We start from the raw sequence: 15,154 nt of genomic DNA, 5'->3' as shown, positions 1-15,154 counted from the left end.
ACAAATGACAGAGCTCTAAACCTACCAGTCTTCCACACTGCTTTCAAACTGGGACATTACTTTGGACTTGATATCAATTGGAGATTTGCCAACTCAATTTCACAGGACTTCTAATATGTGACTTCAAGCCATTTGACCATGAAGAGGAAGAATGTCTCATGAAATCAAGTCGCAGCAGGCGTGCCTTGCTGAAGTTATGACTGTTGGACTTTATCATTAGTCTGGCTCAAATCCTGGAGAGTGGTGGGGTGTGTTGAGCTACGGCTTTCCAAAGGGAAGAACCGAGTTTAAAAGGGGAACTTCTGACATCCTGAAACTGCTTCTCAAGCACTTCCCATTCTGTCTCATGACTCTCCCATAATCTGTTTATGGGGACTGGATTCGAGTGCCCCATTGGGAGTGGGGTTTTGGGAGGGAGATAAAGATTCCAACCCAGACAGAGGGGACTGATCCTGAAAGAACTCCTTCTCCTCATGTGGTTTCTGAGATAGACATTAATGTGAAAAACTTAAATTTGCAATGGCAATATTTACACTCTGGGCACTTCTGCAAGCAGTTCCCATAAGCATGTTCCCTGTCATGCGTAGGTTGGCAGGCATTCAGTATTTCCAAAGGAAATACGTCTTCATACATTTTTTTGCAATGGGTATGAAGTGCAAGTATGCAGTGGCGATTAGTGACTCAATTACGAGTAAACTGTTAAAAGTGATGGAACCTGAAATGGAGAAAGCTGACTTTTACTTGTAACTGCAAAAACATGCAAGTTCTATGAGGAGGGAAGGCAAATGGAATTTAATAAAGCACCATTTATAACTGGGAAAGCACTAACAAAGAAGGAAAACAGCTAAAAAAAAAAAATAAATCAACCAATAGCAGATAATCCTGCAATTACAGCCTGCAGATTATTGGTCCCTTCCAGCAGCAGCAGCTGGAATGCCAATATTAGCTACTTGTAAATTATGTGCTTTATATGGCTGGATTTGTCGTGTGGTGCTTTAAATACATGGCTATAGGACGTGATTTTTGTTAGTATAGATAGTATAGACTACTGGTCTCAGTCTTCAGTTCTCACCTAAAATGGCAGCAGTTAACAAACTCTCATCTATTGTATTTTTTTTTCTAGCCCCAGAATGTATCCCATGTTCTCCTTTTAGGCCCCAACGTGACAATTATCTGTTGTCTGCTCTCCAGCTTCTTTTTATACACATGCTATTTTGAGAGGAAAAGATGCTGAGAGCTGTTTCTTCTGGAGAAGGCACCTGGCAAGCTGCCATGCTCTGGCCAGACCCCCAGTCCCGTCTCTCCCTGCCAGTACGTAGTTTTGCCAGTAAAGCGGGGAGAGTGCTAACCTGTTTCACGGGAGTGTCAGGCTTCATGTTTTGTATCATCTTTTGAAGAAAGCCGCTGTGAAAGTGTGAGGTTATCTGCTTATTTGGCAAATGCCAATTGAAGTTTCCTTTCTGGAGGGTCACGTCCAGCTTGTTTCTGCATTACACCAACCATTGAAGAGGCTTTCTGTTTTCCATATGACCAAACACCTTGTTTTAATAGTTGATTTCTGCCAAGTTTGCCTCTTAACCTTCCCTTGTCCTTTCATTACACGTTCAGCTTTCATATTCTGTCATTCTGAGACCTTTTTTTCTTTTTCTTTCCCTTTCTCTGTCGTCTTTCCTACTAGCTGTCTGCAGCATCCAGCCCTTCCAGTCAGAGTCCTCACAGAGCCTCAGGAAAGGATCCCTTTGCAGAGCTCTCTCTCCAGGATTTCTTGTAGAACAACTTAGGTATTGTCCATTATTCTGGGGAGATGCTGGTTTTTGTGATACAGAACAAAATTAAAGTTCTAATTCAAGTTTTATTAACATGACTAGAACTGTTTCTGAAGAAAATAAAAACAAGTCATGTTGAGTTGGAAGCATTGTGGAAGTGACTTGGAAACTCGGTATACTTAACTGCAGCGGTTTAAAGGCCCGATCAAGCCCATTCGAAATAAAGTTTGATAGTTCCCGTCTGAACCGCAAGAGCCAGCACACGTGGTACTTGCTGCAGTTAGGGAGAAGGAACTGGCACTACCTGGTATTTACCGTTTCATCAGGAAAATGTTCAGGGTTCCTGGTTAGCAGCAAACACCTGACTGCTGGTGCACTTCACCAGATTGCTTGACCAAAGAGTTCACTTTATGCAGAAGGAGGTACTCGTTTCATGTGTGCGAGGGTTAAATTTTGGTACAGATGTGCACTGGAATTCTGTTCTTTTTCATCAATCAGGGGCAGGTGGGAATTGAATACTAAAATGAGTGAAAACATGAAAAAATTCCAGAACGCCTAGCGTAAAGAAAGAGTAGGCTTTATTGCACACAGCATCTGCTTTTCTTTGTGCACTTCCTCTGGTTCAGCATGAAAAATGACCGTGAGTTTTCTTCATAATGATGTTGATCTGTGTTACGCTGCCACTGGTGACAATGTTGCATGGATAAGTAGGGTCTTTTTATTGTTGGATAAGCCAGCTTAATGGAAAGAGATGTTCCAAAGGCTGGTGTAGTTGGAAAAACATCCTGATGGGTTGTGGTTGTTTTCTGGCCCTGGTAAAATTTTTATTTCTGTTCAAAACTTCAGATCTTGGGGTAGTTTGGGCATTTGAAGAATGGAAACTTTTGGAGAAAGCACAGGTTTTTAGTGAAGTCCTCCTTCTGTTGGATGTTAACATGAGGGTTTTTAATCTTTCCAGATTCAGTTTATGTAACTGTGTTAGATGGAAGAGAAAGGAACGTTTCCAAAAAGATGTAAACCCTCACTTCCAGGAAAAAATGAACTTCAGTCTCTCAAACTCTCCTCTTCCGTTAAGTGATGCAGTGAAATGATGAAGACCAATGAAGGAACCTGGGACAACTCCATAAGAAAACATCAATATACAATACAAAGCCAAGAATTGCCATGAATTAAGACTAAGATCTACTTTTTGTCCTGGTGACTAACACGTCAATACTTTCAGCTTCTAATAATATCCATAATTGGTAACATATGAAGAGAAGCCTTTATTCTGGAAATTGAGATTGGTGTTTGGAAATGCTGTCTGGAATGGAGGTGTGTCCTTTACCGTAACTCGAAACAAGACTTTGGGCAGGGGAGGGTCAAATCCTAACTCTTAATTCTGCAGTTACCTTTTCTTCAGTCCTCACAAATGTAGGCACAGCAGTAATGGAAATTAACTTTTTTTAAAAATTATATATTCAGTTTGCAGTAGACATTCCTTATGTATTATTGTTTGTATTTATTTATGATTATCAATTTAACATTAATATTGTATCAAAAACCTCCTTATAAAAATGAGTATGGATGTATACAGTATGTCTGATTTTTATCCACAAAGAATGAATCTGATTCAGAATGCTTTTCAGCTGACATACAGAGCACTAAATATTTTAAAGGTCTGAATCTAATGAATTCTCAGTATATATGGGAATTAGGGAAGAGCTGTAAAATGCATTAATCCTTATAGTCAATTCTGTGCCTAGGATTTTGCAAGGGAACAGTTAACTGACTAGAAGAAGCACTACATTTTTAATTCAGCATTAGTGCATTGGGAAGGAACTTTATTGCTTTGTGCTTGGCATGTCATTATTTTTACATTTGACATTATAAGGCCTTTCCAAAATGAATGTGAGGAATTGCTTTCACTTTAAGACTTTCCTTCTTTTCTGTAAAAAACCTGAGGTGTTGTGTGTTGGGTGGGGAAAGCCTTTTCATTTGGCTAGTGCCATGTTTATGATCCTGTACCTTTCAAAGTAAAAAAGGGGAAGTAGCTTCCTTACATATGTCTAGTGGGTATTTAGTTAACGAAGAATTAAAGTAGCACTGTTGATCGGTGCTCTGTGTAAATACATCATAACTTTTGGGTGGAGTGGGGCCTTCAGAAGGATAGTCAATGATATGAAAGCAATTCTGTACATGAATTAAGCATACTTGCTGCATTGTCTCTGCAGATTCTATTTTTGTTTAAAATATTAAAATGTATGTTAGCAAAAATGGGTGGATTTTCAAATAAAATGCAGCTTCCACAGAACTTTTGTTACGGTATGAAAGTCTGAGGTGCTTCTTTTCTTTTTGCTGCTTAAAATGTGCACTGATAATTGCTTTGTTTACTTAATAAAATACCAAATGTATTTCATACGTGCATATTGTATTACAGGAAGTGCAGCACTGAATCTGTGAATGACGTGATCTATACAACATCTTCCTGCTGGTGCTGTAGTAGACGGCCTTAGTTCTGCTATAATGATGGATTCCTTACTTAATGTGATATTTCATGATCTTCTAGTTTTTCAAAATATTCATGGCAATAAACTTGTACTGTTTATAACTGAGCAAGAAGCATAAATATGCCCCCCAAAGTTATTTAGGTATCTTCCCTAACCTTCCAGCAGAACATAATGCCGGAGGAGCTTTGAACAGTTTGCCGAGACTGTCATCTGCAATTAGACACTAGTTTTCATCACAGGGAGATTTGACACAAGTGGAACTTTCCTCTTCTCAACTATCTGAGGCTTGTCCCAAAGGTTGTACATCATAAAATGATCAGTACAGATCAGTAGATTTAAAATTTCTTTCTAAAAGCATGAATAAAAAAAACCCTGTTACTTGTGGAGTATATAATGCTCATGCCCAGATCTAGGGAGTTTCATATACAGCTTGCTTAAATCTTTACCTTCCTACAACTGAGGCCTTCAGCGTGGGACTGTACCACCAGCGAACAACTTCCTTTTAGTTTTTGCTTGCACTCAGAATATCAAAAACATGAATTGCCTGAATCGGGGGTCAGCTGGAAAAAAGGTGCATGTTTGTGTCCTATTAGCTGAATTGGTAGTCCAGAGCTTGTGTGAAAGGTAAAGGTAGACCTTCCTCCTCCTCGCCCAGTGTGCTGGGTTATGATAAAAACAGACAACAACCTCATTGTCTTTTTAGGTCTGTGATGCTCTCTGAACAGTGGTTTCAATCTCTGTTTTGAGGCTATTGACTGAGGATAGATCTGTTTGCTTAGTTTTTGCATCTTTTTGATCCCTTGGACCCTCTTTGTGGGGCTGTGGACTTGAGGTTGCAAATCATGCAGGTGTCAAAAATCCCCAAACAAACAAAACCACCTCTTCTGCAGGGATGACGAATTCATCTGTTACCCTTTGCTGCTCACTCATAGTTGCTCTGTGTTCTTTAACACAGCTGCTGTGCAGGTTAAACTTTCTTGTTGGAGGCCTTGCTAATAAACCTTGCTTTTGCCTTACTCTTCAGAGACAAACTGGCTTGAGAATTTTCCTGAGGATTATTTTCCCATTTACTTTTTTCCTAATAAGCATGTTTGCTGGAATAACGCTCAGTTGTAGCTTAATTTTAAAAGCATAGCTCATAGACATGTTTCCTTTCAATTACTGGCCATTTTCAATAAGGGGGGGGGGTATGAAAACCTGGTTCTCTTCAAAATTAAGTTCAAAGGCTATTTATTTAATCTAGAAGAGCAAACTCTGTCTAGGAAAGCTGCCTGCTCTTAGCAAGCCGTGGAGGCTGTAGTGCTTTGTTAGAGGGACGTGGTTCCTTTTAGAGCTTTGTGAAGGAAACCAGTGTGTCAGAATCATCACAATATTTTTGAATTTTTTTTTTATTCAGAAAATTGTGTAATTAAAACAACTGGATTTACCTCTGGAGACAATTACTATTGCCAGAACAAGAACCTGAACAGCTAGTCACTTCAGGTGTTTTCTAAAAGCCCAAATGTAGAATCTTCATCTGAAGCCAAATCTAAATTCTTTTGTGGCTTCTGTTCTTTGTTTCAAAGTCACAAACTGAACTGTTCTGTTTAGTAAATTGACACTGACAGTACCTCAGGAGACGTTTAAAAACCGTCTTTGCGTGACTTTACGTGACATCAGTTGGGCCATTCAACCAGCTACTGGAATAAGTCACAGACTCTCCCAGCTGCCAAACAGCCCTTCAGCAACAAAGGACAGGGTGAAACCCTGCATCTTTTATTAGACAAAAAGTGTCTGTTTTCAGAGCCTGGTATAAATTTTGTAGTGATATAAATGAATTGCAACTTGAAAGCCATGACAGTTGAGATAAAGATTGTGGCAGAAGAATGAGAATTGGGTGCCAAAAACACTGGGAAAGATAGGAGATGCTGATGGGAGCAGAAGATTGACAAGATAATGTGAGGGGTAGTGAAGAAATGTGCTGAATACAGAAGAAAAAGCAATGTTAATTGGAGCATATATGTAAACTAAATAAGAGCTTTCTCCTTAGCCTACTGGCAATGTTTTGACTCGACCTTTGCAGCTCGCTCACACTGCAGTGGACAGAGCAGAAACAGTCTTGACATATTTTGCTGAATTTGCCCAACAAGAACAATCTATGAGTTACTGAAGTTCTTCACGTTCAAACTGGAGAATGAAGGGACTTGGCCAATCAGTACCTACTAGTCCTGACTAGATCAGGAGAATGAGTGGGGAGGAAAGAACCCTGAGCAGGTTCCTCTGAAGGTGTAACGTTGCTGCCACGCACCTGGCACCCTTCTGTATCTGAAGGCTGAGTAAATACTATATCTGTTTCACTAGTGGGAGATGACTTGCCCAAGATAACAAATCAGTCTATGAGTTGAGTAAAACACATTTCTTATTTCTTTTGTTGCTTCTCTGCTGCTGAAATTTCCTGAGGCAAAGATCAAAAAGCCTTGGAACAACCAGCCCATGTCCTTAAAAGTTCTGTTGTGTGAGCTGGTAATGGTACTGAAAATGTGTTGGATGCAAGCATGTTGCTCTGGCTCTCCAGCAGCTGTGGTATACGAGGAGAGCTGGGGTTTGTTTTCATAGCAGGGCTCCCTGCTTCATTCGTGGTGGTAAGTAACTGCTGAACTTCCCCATGCCAGCTACAGCAACTGCCCAAGTATTGTTTTTCTAGAAAAGCATTATTTGATACAGTTTTAGCCTCTTGCTGCACTTCAATCACTGAAAGTGAGGAAAAGATCCAGCACTGTGTCAAATCCCAGTTTTCCATGGCTCAGTGGAGATGTTCTGTGGGCCACATACAGGAACAGTTGTTGGCATGTTTTTACCATGTCATATCCTAAAACAACGTAGTGTTTGTGGTAGTCTGCAGAACATGAGCTCTGAAGCGTAGTATTACAAAGAAACATCCTTACTTTTAGAGTGGGCTCAAAATCCAAGGGAAAGCCTTTTTCAGAGGAATATCCAGCTGCAAAACATCAGTGGCTTAAGACACTAATACCATTAGATTCTCTGTTCCTTGCTTGTCACTATAGTGTAACTTTTCAGTCCATTAGCTTCTGCCTTGACCTTATTCTGGCAAACTCCTTTTCACCCACAGAAGCAGAGCGTTTAATAACTTCTCTGTCAGAAAGCAGCCAAACAAGAACAAATGCTGCAGAACAAGTCTCCTACCCTCATTTCCCAAAACATGCAGGTCTGAGCCTGTGGAAAGATTGCCTTGTTACATAACCTAGCTGCATCGGAGGCTGCACACCTCTCAAAAACCAGACCAAAAGTTAGGTAAAGTAACCTACATTCCCCACAGCTCAGGCTGGGGAGTGATCATACTTGCACTGCCAGACTATAAAGCAATATAATCCAGTTGCTTGACTCTAGGGAAATTGCTCAGAGAGGGTTCAAACCAGCAGTGTGCTGAGGTAGGCAGCTCCTTTAATCACTTGAGTGGATAGGGGCTAGCAGTACACCCCACTGCATTGTGCTTTTCAGGCATTTGATGGATTGATGTTTCTCAGTTCCAGCTCATGGACTTCGGTTCTATTAAAATGGCTTTTATTACCACACACTTACATGCAACTTGGATGATGCTCATATTTCTTTAACTTTGAATTTCCAGTGAACACTTGTAAGGTGTTTTGGTTTTTTTTTTTCCTGTTGAAACTGCAAGTTTCTTGGAGTTGCGTGCCAGTTCAATACATAACTCCAGCTCAACCAAGGCTACGCTTGGATTATAGTTGTGGGGATGGACACTTTCCTGTATCTTGTAGCCTAACTAGTGCCCTATAGTTGTCTTGCAGAACAGAAACACAGTAAAAAGGTATTTCATAATGCTGGGAATTTAAAGGTGGCTCCTATAAGTTTTGTCCTAACTGGAGTAGTGAACCCTGACTCCCATTATTTAAGTAGGAGTTGGAAGCATTGGCCGTACTGCCAGAAAGTGGACTGATCAGCCCTCTGTTTTACAACATGTTGCTCATTTCTGAGAGGTTTTGCCAGTAACAAAATTATCAAATCCAGATGCCTCATTTGCTGAAGACCTAGCTTTCTCCGTGTAAAAGCCTCACACTGGCCTTAATGCTAATCCTATAGAAATCAAGGGGATTTGGGACACTTCACTAAATATGTTTTGCTACAGGCTGTTGCTTCTGGCTTGTGCAGGCTGCCTGTGGCTTGTACCCTAATTAGCATGTTTCAGATTTCTTTTTAACTCCCTCTCACCCACACAGGCATTTATGGTAAAAGGCTAAAGAGTGACTTGAAGAGGCGAAGTTTGTTTTTCCCAAGGTACAGGTTTATGTTGTCCTGCCATATGTCCTACACATGGTGGTATGCATTATGGTATAAGCAGAGGGAAGCCTAGAGATGGGCCCTACATTTACATCACCAGGAAATGTAAATGCCCTTTGGGGAGCGGTGGAAAGGAGAGGCCTTTCTTTAACTGAAAAGCTGTTCAGCATAAGCCACATTCTAATTCTGCAACTAAATGAAAAAGCTAAACTAATCACTCTGCAGAACTAATCTCTCTTTCAAGTAAGCCATTTCATGGGGCTTGCACTTCACTCAAAGAAAGCCAGTGTAGCCGAGGGGAGGCTTTTGTTGTGCTGAAAACGTTACCACCTCACAAGTACGGATCCCCATTCCCTCGACATTCGAGGACTAGGAGTCACCTCACTCTTTGTGGTAACTCAGTTGGGTTACAGCAGGGACACATCCAAACTCATTTAATTGTTTACTACATGGCAATGCAAGTGAGATTCAGTCTGAGATTAAGGCTCCTACCTTTACATGTCTGCTTGTGAGCCCAGTTTCTGAGGAGCTGTAGTCAGTGGAGCCCAGAGAACAAACAGTTCGACTCACCTGCAACTCAAGGAGACAGCTGCTGGGCAGGAATATCTGAGCTCGCTTGAAAAATGAAAAAAGTTTGCACTGAAGTATGGGATAGGATGAGACACTGCATAGATACGGGTTTAATCTTTTTAAAAAGCTTTATTCCAAACAGCTGATTAACCCATCAAGGGTTTAAATCAGATTATTCAATGCTTTTACAAGTTTCTAAATAGGAAATGCATAGGTCAGAAGCCTACTTGCACCTGTGGGAAGTAACTGCATTGTGTACTTCTGATAAGGTGTCCAGGACATGCAATGAGAGTGGAAAAAAAACCCACCGAATCAATGCACATGTTCATAGAGACTAGCCACAAACCAAAGGTATGGGGTTACACAATATATTTGGCCAATTAAAAAAAATATTTAAAAAAAAAATTAAGACTTTGATGATTTTTATGCTCTGGTTTTGGTTTTTCTTTTTCAATCAATTTTTGGTTATTTCAATATATTTAAGTAGGTGTTTTATGGAGACAAATAAAATGCATTCAAACATTCAATTTCTAGCAATAGTTGGATTATGCTTGGATAAATTAGATTCTGCTTTAACGTAATATTAAGTATTTTTTAACAGGCCTACATTTTATTGCAGCCTGCATTTACCCATTCAGTGTCTGATCAAGAGGGAATTCCACATTTGACAGACGGCAAGTGGGTACCACAAAACCTAAATATTAACTCATACCCTTTATTAGATATATGTGCAGCTAATTGGATTGGGGAGTCCAAAAAGTGCACAAGAGTTCTCACAGTGGTAAGTAAAGCAACCTTTCAATTAGCCATCTGCACACAGACATACCTCTCACTAAACTTACATGTGTAAATCATGATTAGGGCACTCAAAAATAGTTTCCACAAAGCCCAGTGCCACACACTCCTTGAAGAACAAAGCAGATATTTAATGAGCTAAGAATGTTACATTTCTATATTAACAGCACAGTTTGTCTACTTTTAACCAACCTTTTCTTTACATAAGGCCTTGATCATCTGAGCCGTGATGTGCCCCTCTGATTTACCAATAATACCATCTTCTTTGTGGCTCCTGCTTGGCATTCCTTCTGGTTCTTCATGAATGGGCATCGCTCTTCCAACCACACACATCAGCTTTGTCTCCAGAGGACCCAGTTTTAAGTATTCCTTGAGAAGAAAGAATATTTTTATTCTGCAATTACATCAAGAAGCAGCCATTCTTAAAAAAAAAAAACAAAAACCAGCAACTTTCCTTTTAAAAGCAACTGTAAAGATGCTGCCCTGGGGTTGCTATGTTTGGTAATGTCAGTGTTAATGGGCTTGGTTTACAAGCTAGCTCATCTTAGCAGGCTGCAGCCCTGCTGCCCTCTTCTTTTCCTGTGTGTTTTTACCAATAACACTTTCTCTGCAAACCAAATTCTGCTCCCAAGTTCAGTTCTGTGAGAATTAAACTAATCCAACAGCTCACTATTGCCAAAAGAGAGAGGTCCAAGTCCAGCCATGTGCTTCCACCACGCCTGTGCTGGCTCTGGCCTTCTCCAAACCTCTGAGTCAATTTGGTTGACTAACCCAACAGAAAACTAATTCAGGAAGAGAAAAAAAGGCAAGTTTTTCTGCTGGGTTAGCGAGTAAATCAGCTACAGAAAAGGCCGATGTGCACTACAGGTTCCCTAAGGGCAGAAACAGGACCATACAGCCAAAGCCAGGGAGAGGGAAGAAGAAATCCTACAGTGCAAGCTCTTGAATCACCTCTATTTAATAAATACTTTCATAATAGTTGCCAATGCAACTCCACTGTTCGCAATTGTACCTTCATTGTTACAAAGTACGTCAGCAGCACCTATGGCCCTCAGTGGGGTGGGCTCTGCAGTGCTAACAGCAGTAAGAAAGAACTGAAGCTACTATTCCTCTCCCAGGGCAACAACTGCAAGAAAACAAACACCCAGACAGATTTTTTTTGTTAAATGTTCAGCTTTTCTCTGTAATGACTCTTCAGGACAGAGCCACTCCTTAACTTAGTCTGATCAAGGCAACAGGATGATTTTTCTGAACACAAGTTGCAGGGTATTAATCAAACTAATGCCAAATTTCTAGAAAAAGACTTGTTGTTGAGATTTTGGGGGGATTTTAAGGTTTTTTTTAAAACTCATTATTGAGCAAGTTTGAATACAATATTCAAGAGTAAAGAAACGTTATGGAGAACTATCTTTACACAGCAAGCCTTGCAGCTTGCACCACGTGTACATCATCTTTAACTTGCAGTAGAAATCGATGATGTAGAGTAATATATTTTCTGAAAGTAATTATTTAGAAATGTATTCAAGTTTTCCTAACTCTAAAGTGTAGTATCAAAGACACCCAGGAAATATCTTTTTGCAACCTGGGACCGAGCATCTCCTGAAGCAGGTGCCACCACCTCTTTCAAGAACCACACAAACTCTGCCTATTTACACATAACCTGTACCTTTTCATTTTCTCAACCCCTGTATTTTGCACCCAGGAAGACACTCATCCTGGCTTTCCTTTGAAGGATTAAATGACTTGTTGATCCTTTAATGCTACTATGCAACATAAGTTCTAAAAGGACCAGCATGCAAGCAAACAAGAATCTGTGCAATACCACAGAAAACTGTCACCTGGTGACATTCAGAATTCTTTCTAGGGGGAATTTGACACTCACATATGCTGATTCCTCAGACACCTTTCAATTGCTAAAACAATGTGTCTCGTGCTATCAGAGATGCCCTAAGACATCCAAAACATCTATGTGGGCTGACCTGTATGACCGAACCTATGGCCCAGCATCTGAAGGACAGGGAGTGTCCTCACCATCTCCAGATGCCTATGATTAAGCATCTGAATTGTACACTAGGTGAAAGACACTGGAGTTTTTTCTGCCATAACACCACTGGGAATAGCACGCTCCTGGCAGTAGTTCATGCTCCACACTGAAATATGTTTGTGTCAGTGAAAGACTCAATTACTTTAACTCATACCTGGAAATCTTTTTCATCTTCATACAACAAGCTATCAAGAGTTAGAGTGAGAGACTTTTCCTGCAGCTCCTCATCACTGTCTTGAGGCTTCTTATTCTCTGTTTTAGACTGAATCTTTGCAAAGGTCTTGTTTTTCTGACAGGGGACTGTGGCACTTCTGAGGCTTTCATCTCCATCTGCTTTCGCTTTTTAAAGAGATGAACAATGATGTGTATGTAATTGTTAAGCTTTATGAAGATCAGAATTAGTATTCAGTATGAGTATTGCTTGCAAGCTTTAATGTGGCTTGGCCAGTGTGATGTAATGAACAGCTTGGTAAGGTTTTTAATTGGCAATCTGAGCCAAATGTTGATTTTGCTCACTGATTTTTCTGTTTATTTCTGTTTACAATTTCTGATCAAGGTCAGGGACTGAAATTGACTGGAAGTTAGAAGTAATGAGTCTGTGGAACTGGGCAGGGAAAAAAACTAACTTTCATCAGTTCAACTTAAATCCTATATGGCATGAATAGTTAAAAAAATAGGAAAGACAGCAAAACCAGGTAAAAACCTTTTCTATATCAATGTGTGTATATGTTCATATATACAAGTTGCTGAAACACAGCTAGTCCACTTATAAGTCCCCTGAAGAGCTCACATTTGCAGTTGACTCCCAGGATGATAGACAATTCTGGACATGGACTGCCAAGTTACATTTTTTGCCTGGGACAGTGACTTGACCCCAGCTTATTGGAACAAAACCTACTCCTCCCAGTAACTATTGTAAAGGTCTATCAAAGGTAATAGAGCTGAACTGTTCAAAGTAAACATATTTCTAATTCAGAAGTCTTAGTCAACATGTTTGCTGAAGCCTGATGGTTCCAGAAAGGCCTACCTATGGCTGGAACTGATCAGAACTTTCAACAGACTTGTTCACGTATTCGTAATTGTATGGCTTCAATTTTTGGAACTTACCTCTTCAATTTAGTTTTGTCCTTTTTTTCCCCTCTTTCTTCTACTCACACAAAGTGAGTACATAAAACTGAACTAAGGAATCCATACAAACCACCCTGAATAGATAAGCACCCTCATACAGTCCTAATGGTATATCCTTTTCCTGGGCACACCTACCAGAATAGATGGAGATTCAGCCCCAAATTCAGTACTGCTTACCAAGATTTTCAGTTCTGGCTAAGCTCCATGTAGCTTCATCTGCTCTTGCTAGGGATTTATTTATAATTTAATTCTGGTGTATCTCTGTGAGCTGAATGACTGTAAAGTGCATGTACACTTCAAGTGAAAGCCACTCTAGAGTTCAAAAGTGTCCTCTCAGGGACAAGGGATAATGAAGTTATGATGATATGAATCTATAAAGAACTGATTAAGATATGAATCATATCTTCATAAAAGATGGCCGATCCTGTTAACCACATTCCAGACTAGCTCTATACGAGTAATTACATTCAACAATCTGAACACCAATTTCAATTTTAAAACTGTATTACAGGTAGAGTGTGGGTTTGTCTTCGTAACACAAACTACAGACTATCATTGCTGTGGTGGCTGCAATTAAGTGGGAAATTAAGAGTTCACCATGTCAAACAGGCAGTTTGATGAAAAACTTAAGAAATAAAAAGTATGTAAATGTTCAGTAACTTATCAGTTCTTATAAGCTGCTGGCATGTGCATTACCTGCATACTCTCTATACTCTACTTCTTTCATTTCATCCTTAGGAAATTCATCTTGCAAGCCAGCTGCCTGGGTAAGAAACAAATGCCTATGAAATTAAAAGATAAAGTGAAACTCATATTAGAGGTTTGAATTTTCTCTCTAAATTGTCCTGTGCAATATTTTGGGGTGAGGGGGAGGGCACCCTTTCTGAAAGCCATTTGCTGCTTAAACACAAATGCAGAATAGCGCAATGGTTTAAGAATGCAATGGAGGCAGCCAGGTAGCTTAGTGGCTAATAAGCTGCTCTTTTTTTATTCTTAGTGCCTAAGTTCAACTATGTCCATGAGACTAAAAGAAAACAAATGTTATAGTCTCCAGTCAGTCCAAGATTCAAACCACAGCTGGCAGCTCTCACTTAAAAGCAGTCCAAAAGTTTGGAGAGGAGAGAAAAACGGTCAGTACTTAAGACTTGGAACTTTTTTATGCAATATGGCTGAAATCACTGAGCTGGGACTGGAAAATTAAGATGGATCATTCCCATTGTTACATTGTGCTTTTGATACCATTAGTGTTGACATTTTGCAGCTAAATTAATCTTTCTCTAGGGAACAAGTTAAATAATTTCCATATATAAAAGAAACTAATACTACAGACACCTCTACAGACAGACCTATCCCAAGGCCTCTTAGAGACCTTACTCAGTACCAGGTCATCTGTTTCACTTGAGATTGCAAAACCCTGTATATCTGCATATTAATCTTCACATCCTTAAACATTTTGCCAACAGTAAAGGAAAAATCTATTACTCAGCACTTGGTCTGAGAAGCTGGGCCTGAGACAATTACAACAGAAAGAAACTATTTCCAAGCCCCAGTGGTATCCCCACTAAAAGAAGGTGTCACTAGGTCTTACAAGATTATTAAAGAACCCAGTTTCTTCCCTGAATTTTGGTATTTAGGAGGTTACAATATCACTGCCATCCTTCAGAGATACAAGTCCCACATATACTCAGTGAAATCCTGCCTCCCCTCAACTAGGAAACTACCTTGGCTTTATTGTGGGAGAGACCAAGTAGGTCTAGAGGCAGGAAAAGGCATTATCTTTGTAAAAAAAAAATTACATCATTTCTGAGTCTGTAAAGGCATCATTTTACCTGGGTACTCTCAGATTCTGAAGTTTGCCATCAATGAGTTTTGTCACTAAACCAACGTTTTCTTCTTCCAGGAGCTGAATAGAGGCTTTCAAATCACTTATTTCCTTTTGGTACATCTTAACCTTTTGACAATTAAAAAAAAAAAAAAAAAAAAAAGGCAAAGCATCATCTTAGAAAGACTATACCCATTTTGGAAACCTTTCATAGTAACTATCTTAATAGCACATACCTAGAAAG

At 39.8% G+C, this 15,154-nt stretch overlaps 2 protein-coding genes across 17 annotated transcripts in view; one reads left to right on the top strand and one right to left on the bottom strand.

Annotated features, from left to right (window-relative positions):
- Positions 1-4,164, top strand: part of PICALM (phosphatidylinositol binding clathrin assembly protein) — a 69,490-nt gene extending 65,326 nt beyond the window's left edge. For 7 of the 11 annotated variants that reach the window (XM_030043174.2, XM_030043173.2, XM_030043177.2 and 4 more), the window contains 2 exons: positions 1,679-1,781; positions 2,725-4,164. In XM_030043174.2, the coding sequence (XP_029899034.1) occupies positions 1,679-1,771 (93 nt within the window). In that variant the 3' untranslated portion in view covers positions 1,772-1,781; positions 2,725-4,164. The remainder of the gene's footprint in view (positions 1-1,678; positions 1,782-2,724) is intronic. The other 4 variants (XM_030043181.2, XM_030043175.2, XM_030043176.2 and 1 more) reach the window with 1 other exon arrangement.
- Positions 4,165-4,453: 289 nt separating this feature from the next.
- Positions 4,454-15,154, bottom strand: part of CCDC83 (coiled-coil domain containing 83) — a 34,666-nt gene continuing 23,965 nt past the window's right edge. For 5 of the 6 annotated variants that reach the window (XM_041118576.1, XM_030043187.2, XM_041118575.1 and 2 more), the window contains 5 exons: positions 14,918-15,039; positions 13,785-13,870; positions 12,115-12,299; positions 10,109-10,285; positions 4,454-4,815 (listed from right to left, as the gene is read on the bottom strand). In XM_041118576.1, coding sequence (XP_040974510.1) covers positions 4,783-4,815; positions 10,109-10,285; positions 12,115-12,299; positions 13,785-13,870; positions 14,918-15,039 — 603 coding nt within the window. In that variant the 3' untranslated portion in view covers positions 4,454-4,782. Of the gene's footprint in view, positions 4,816-9,230; positions 10,286-12,114; positions 12,300-13,784; positions 13,871-14,917; positions 15,040-15,154 lie in introns of those variants that run through there. The other variant, XM_030043186.2, reaches the window with a different exon arrangement.

The sequence above is a fragment of the Aquila chrysaetos genome, chromosome 19 (genome assembly GCF_900496995.4).
Source record: "Aquila chrysaetos chrysaetos chromosome 19, bAquChr1.4, whole genome shotgun sequence".
Taxonomy (NCBI): Eukaryota; Metazoa; Chordata; class Aves; order Accipitriformes; family Accipitridae; genus Aquila; species Aquila chrysaetos.
Note: the sequence above shows the minus strand (reverse complement) of the source record. Positions and strands in the feature narration are given on the sequence as shown.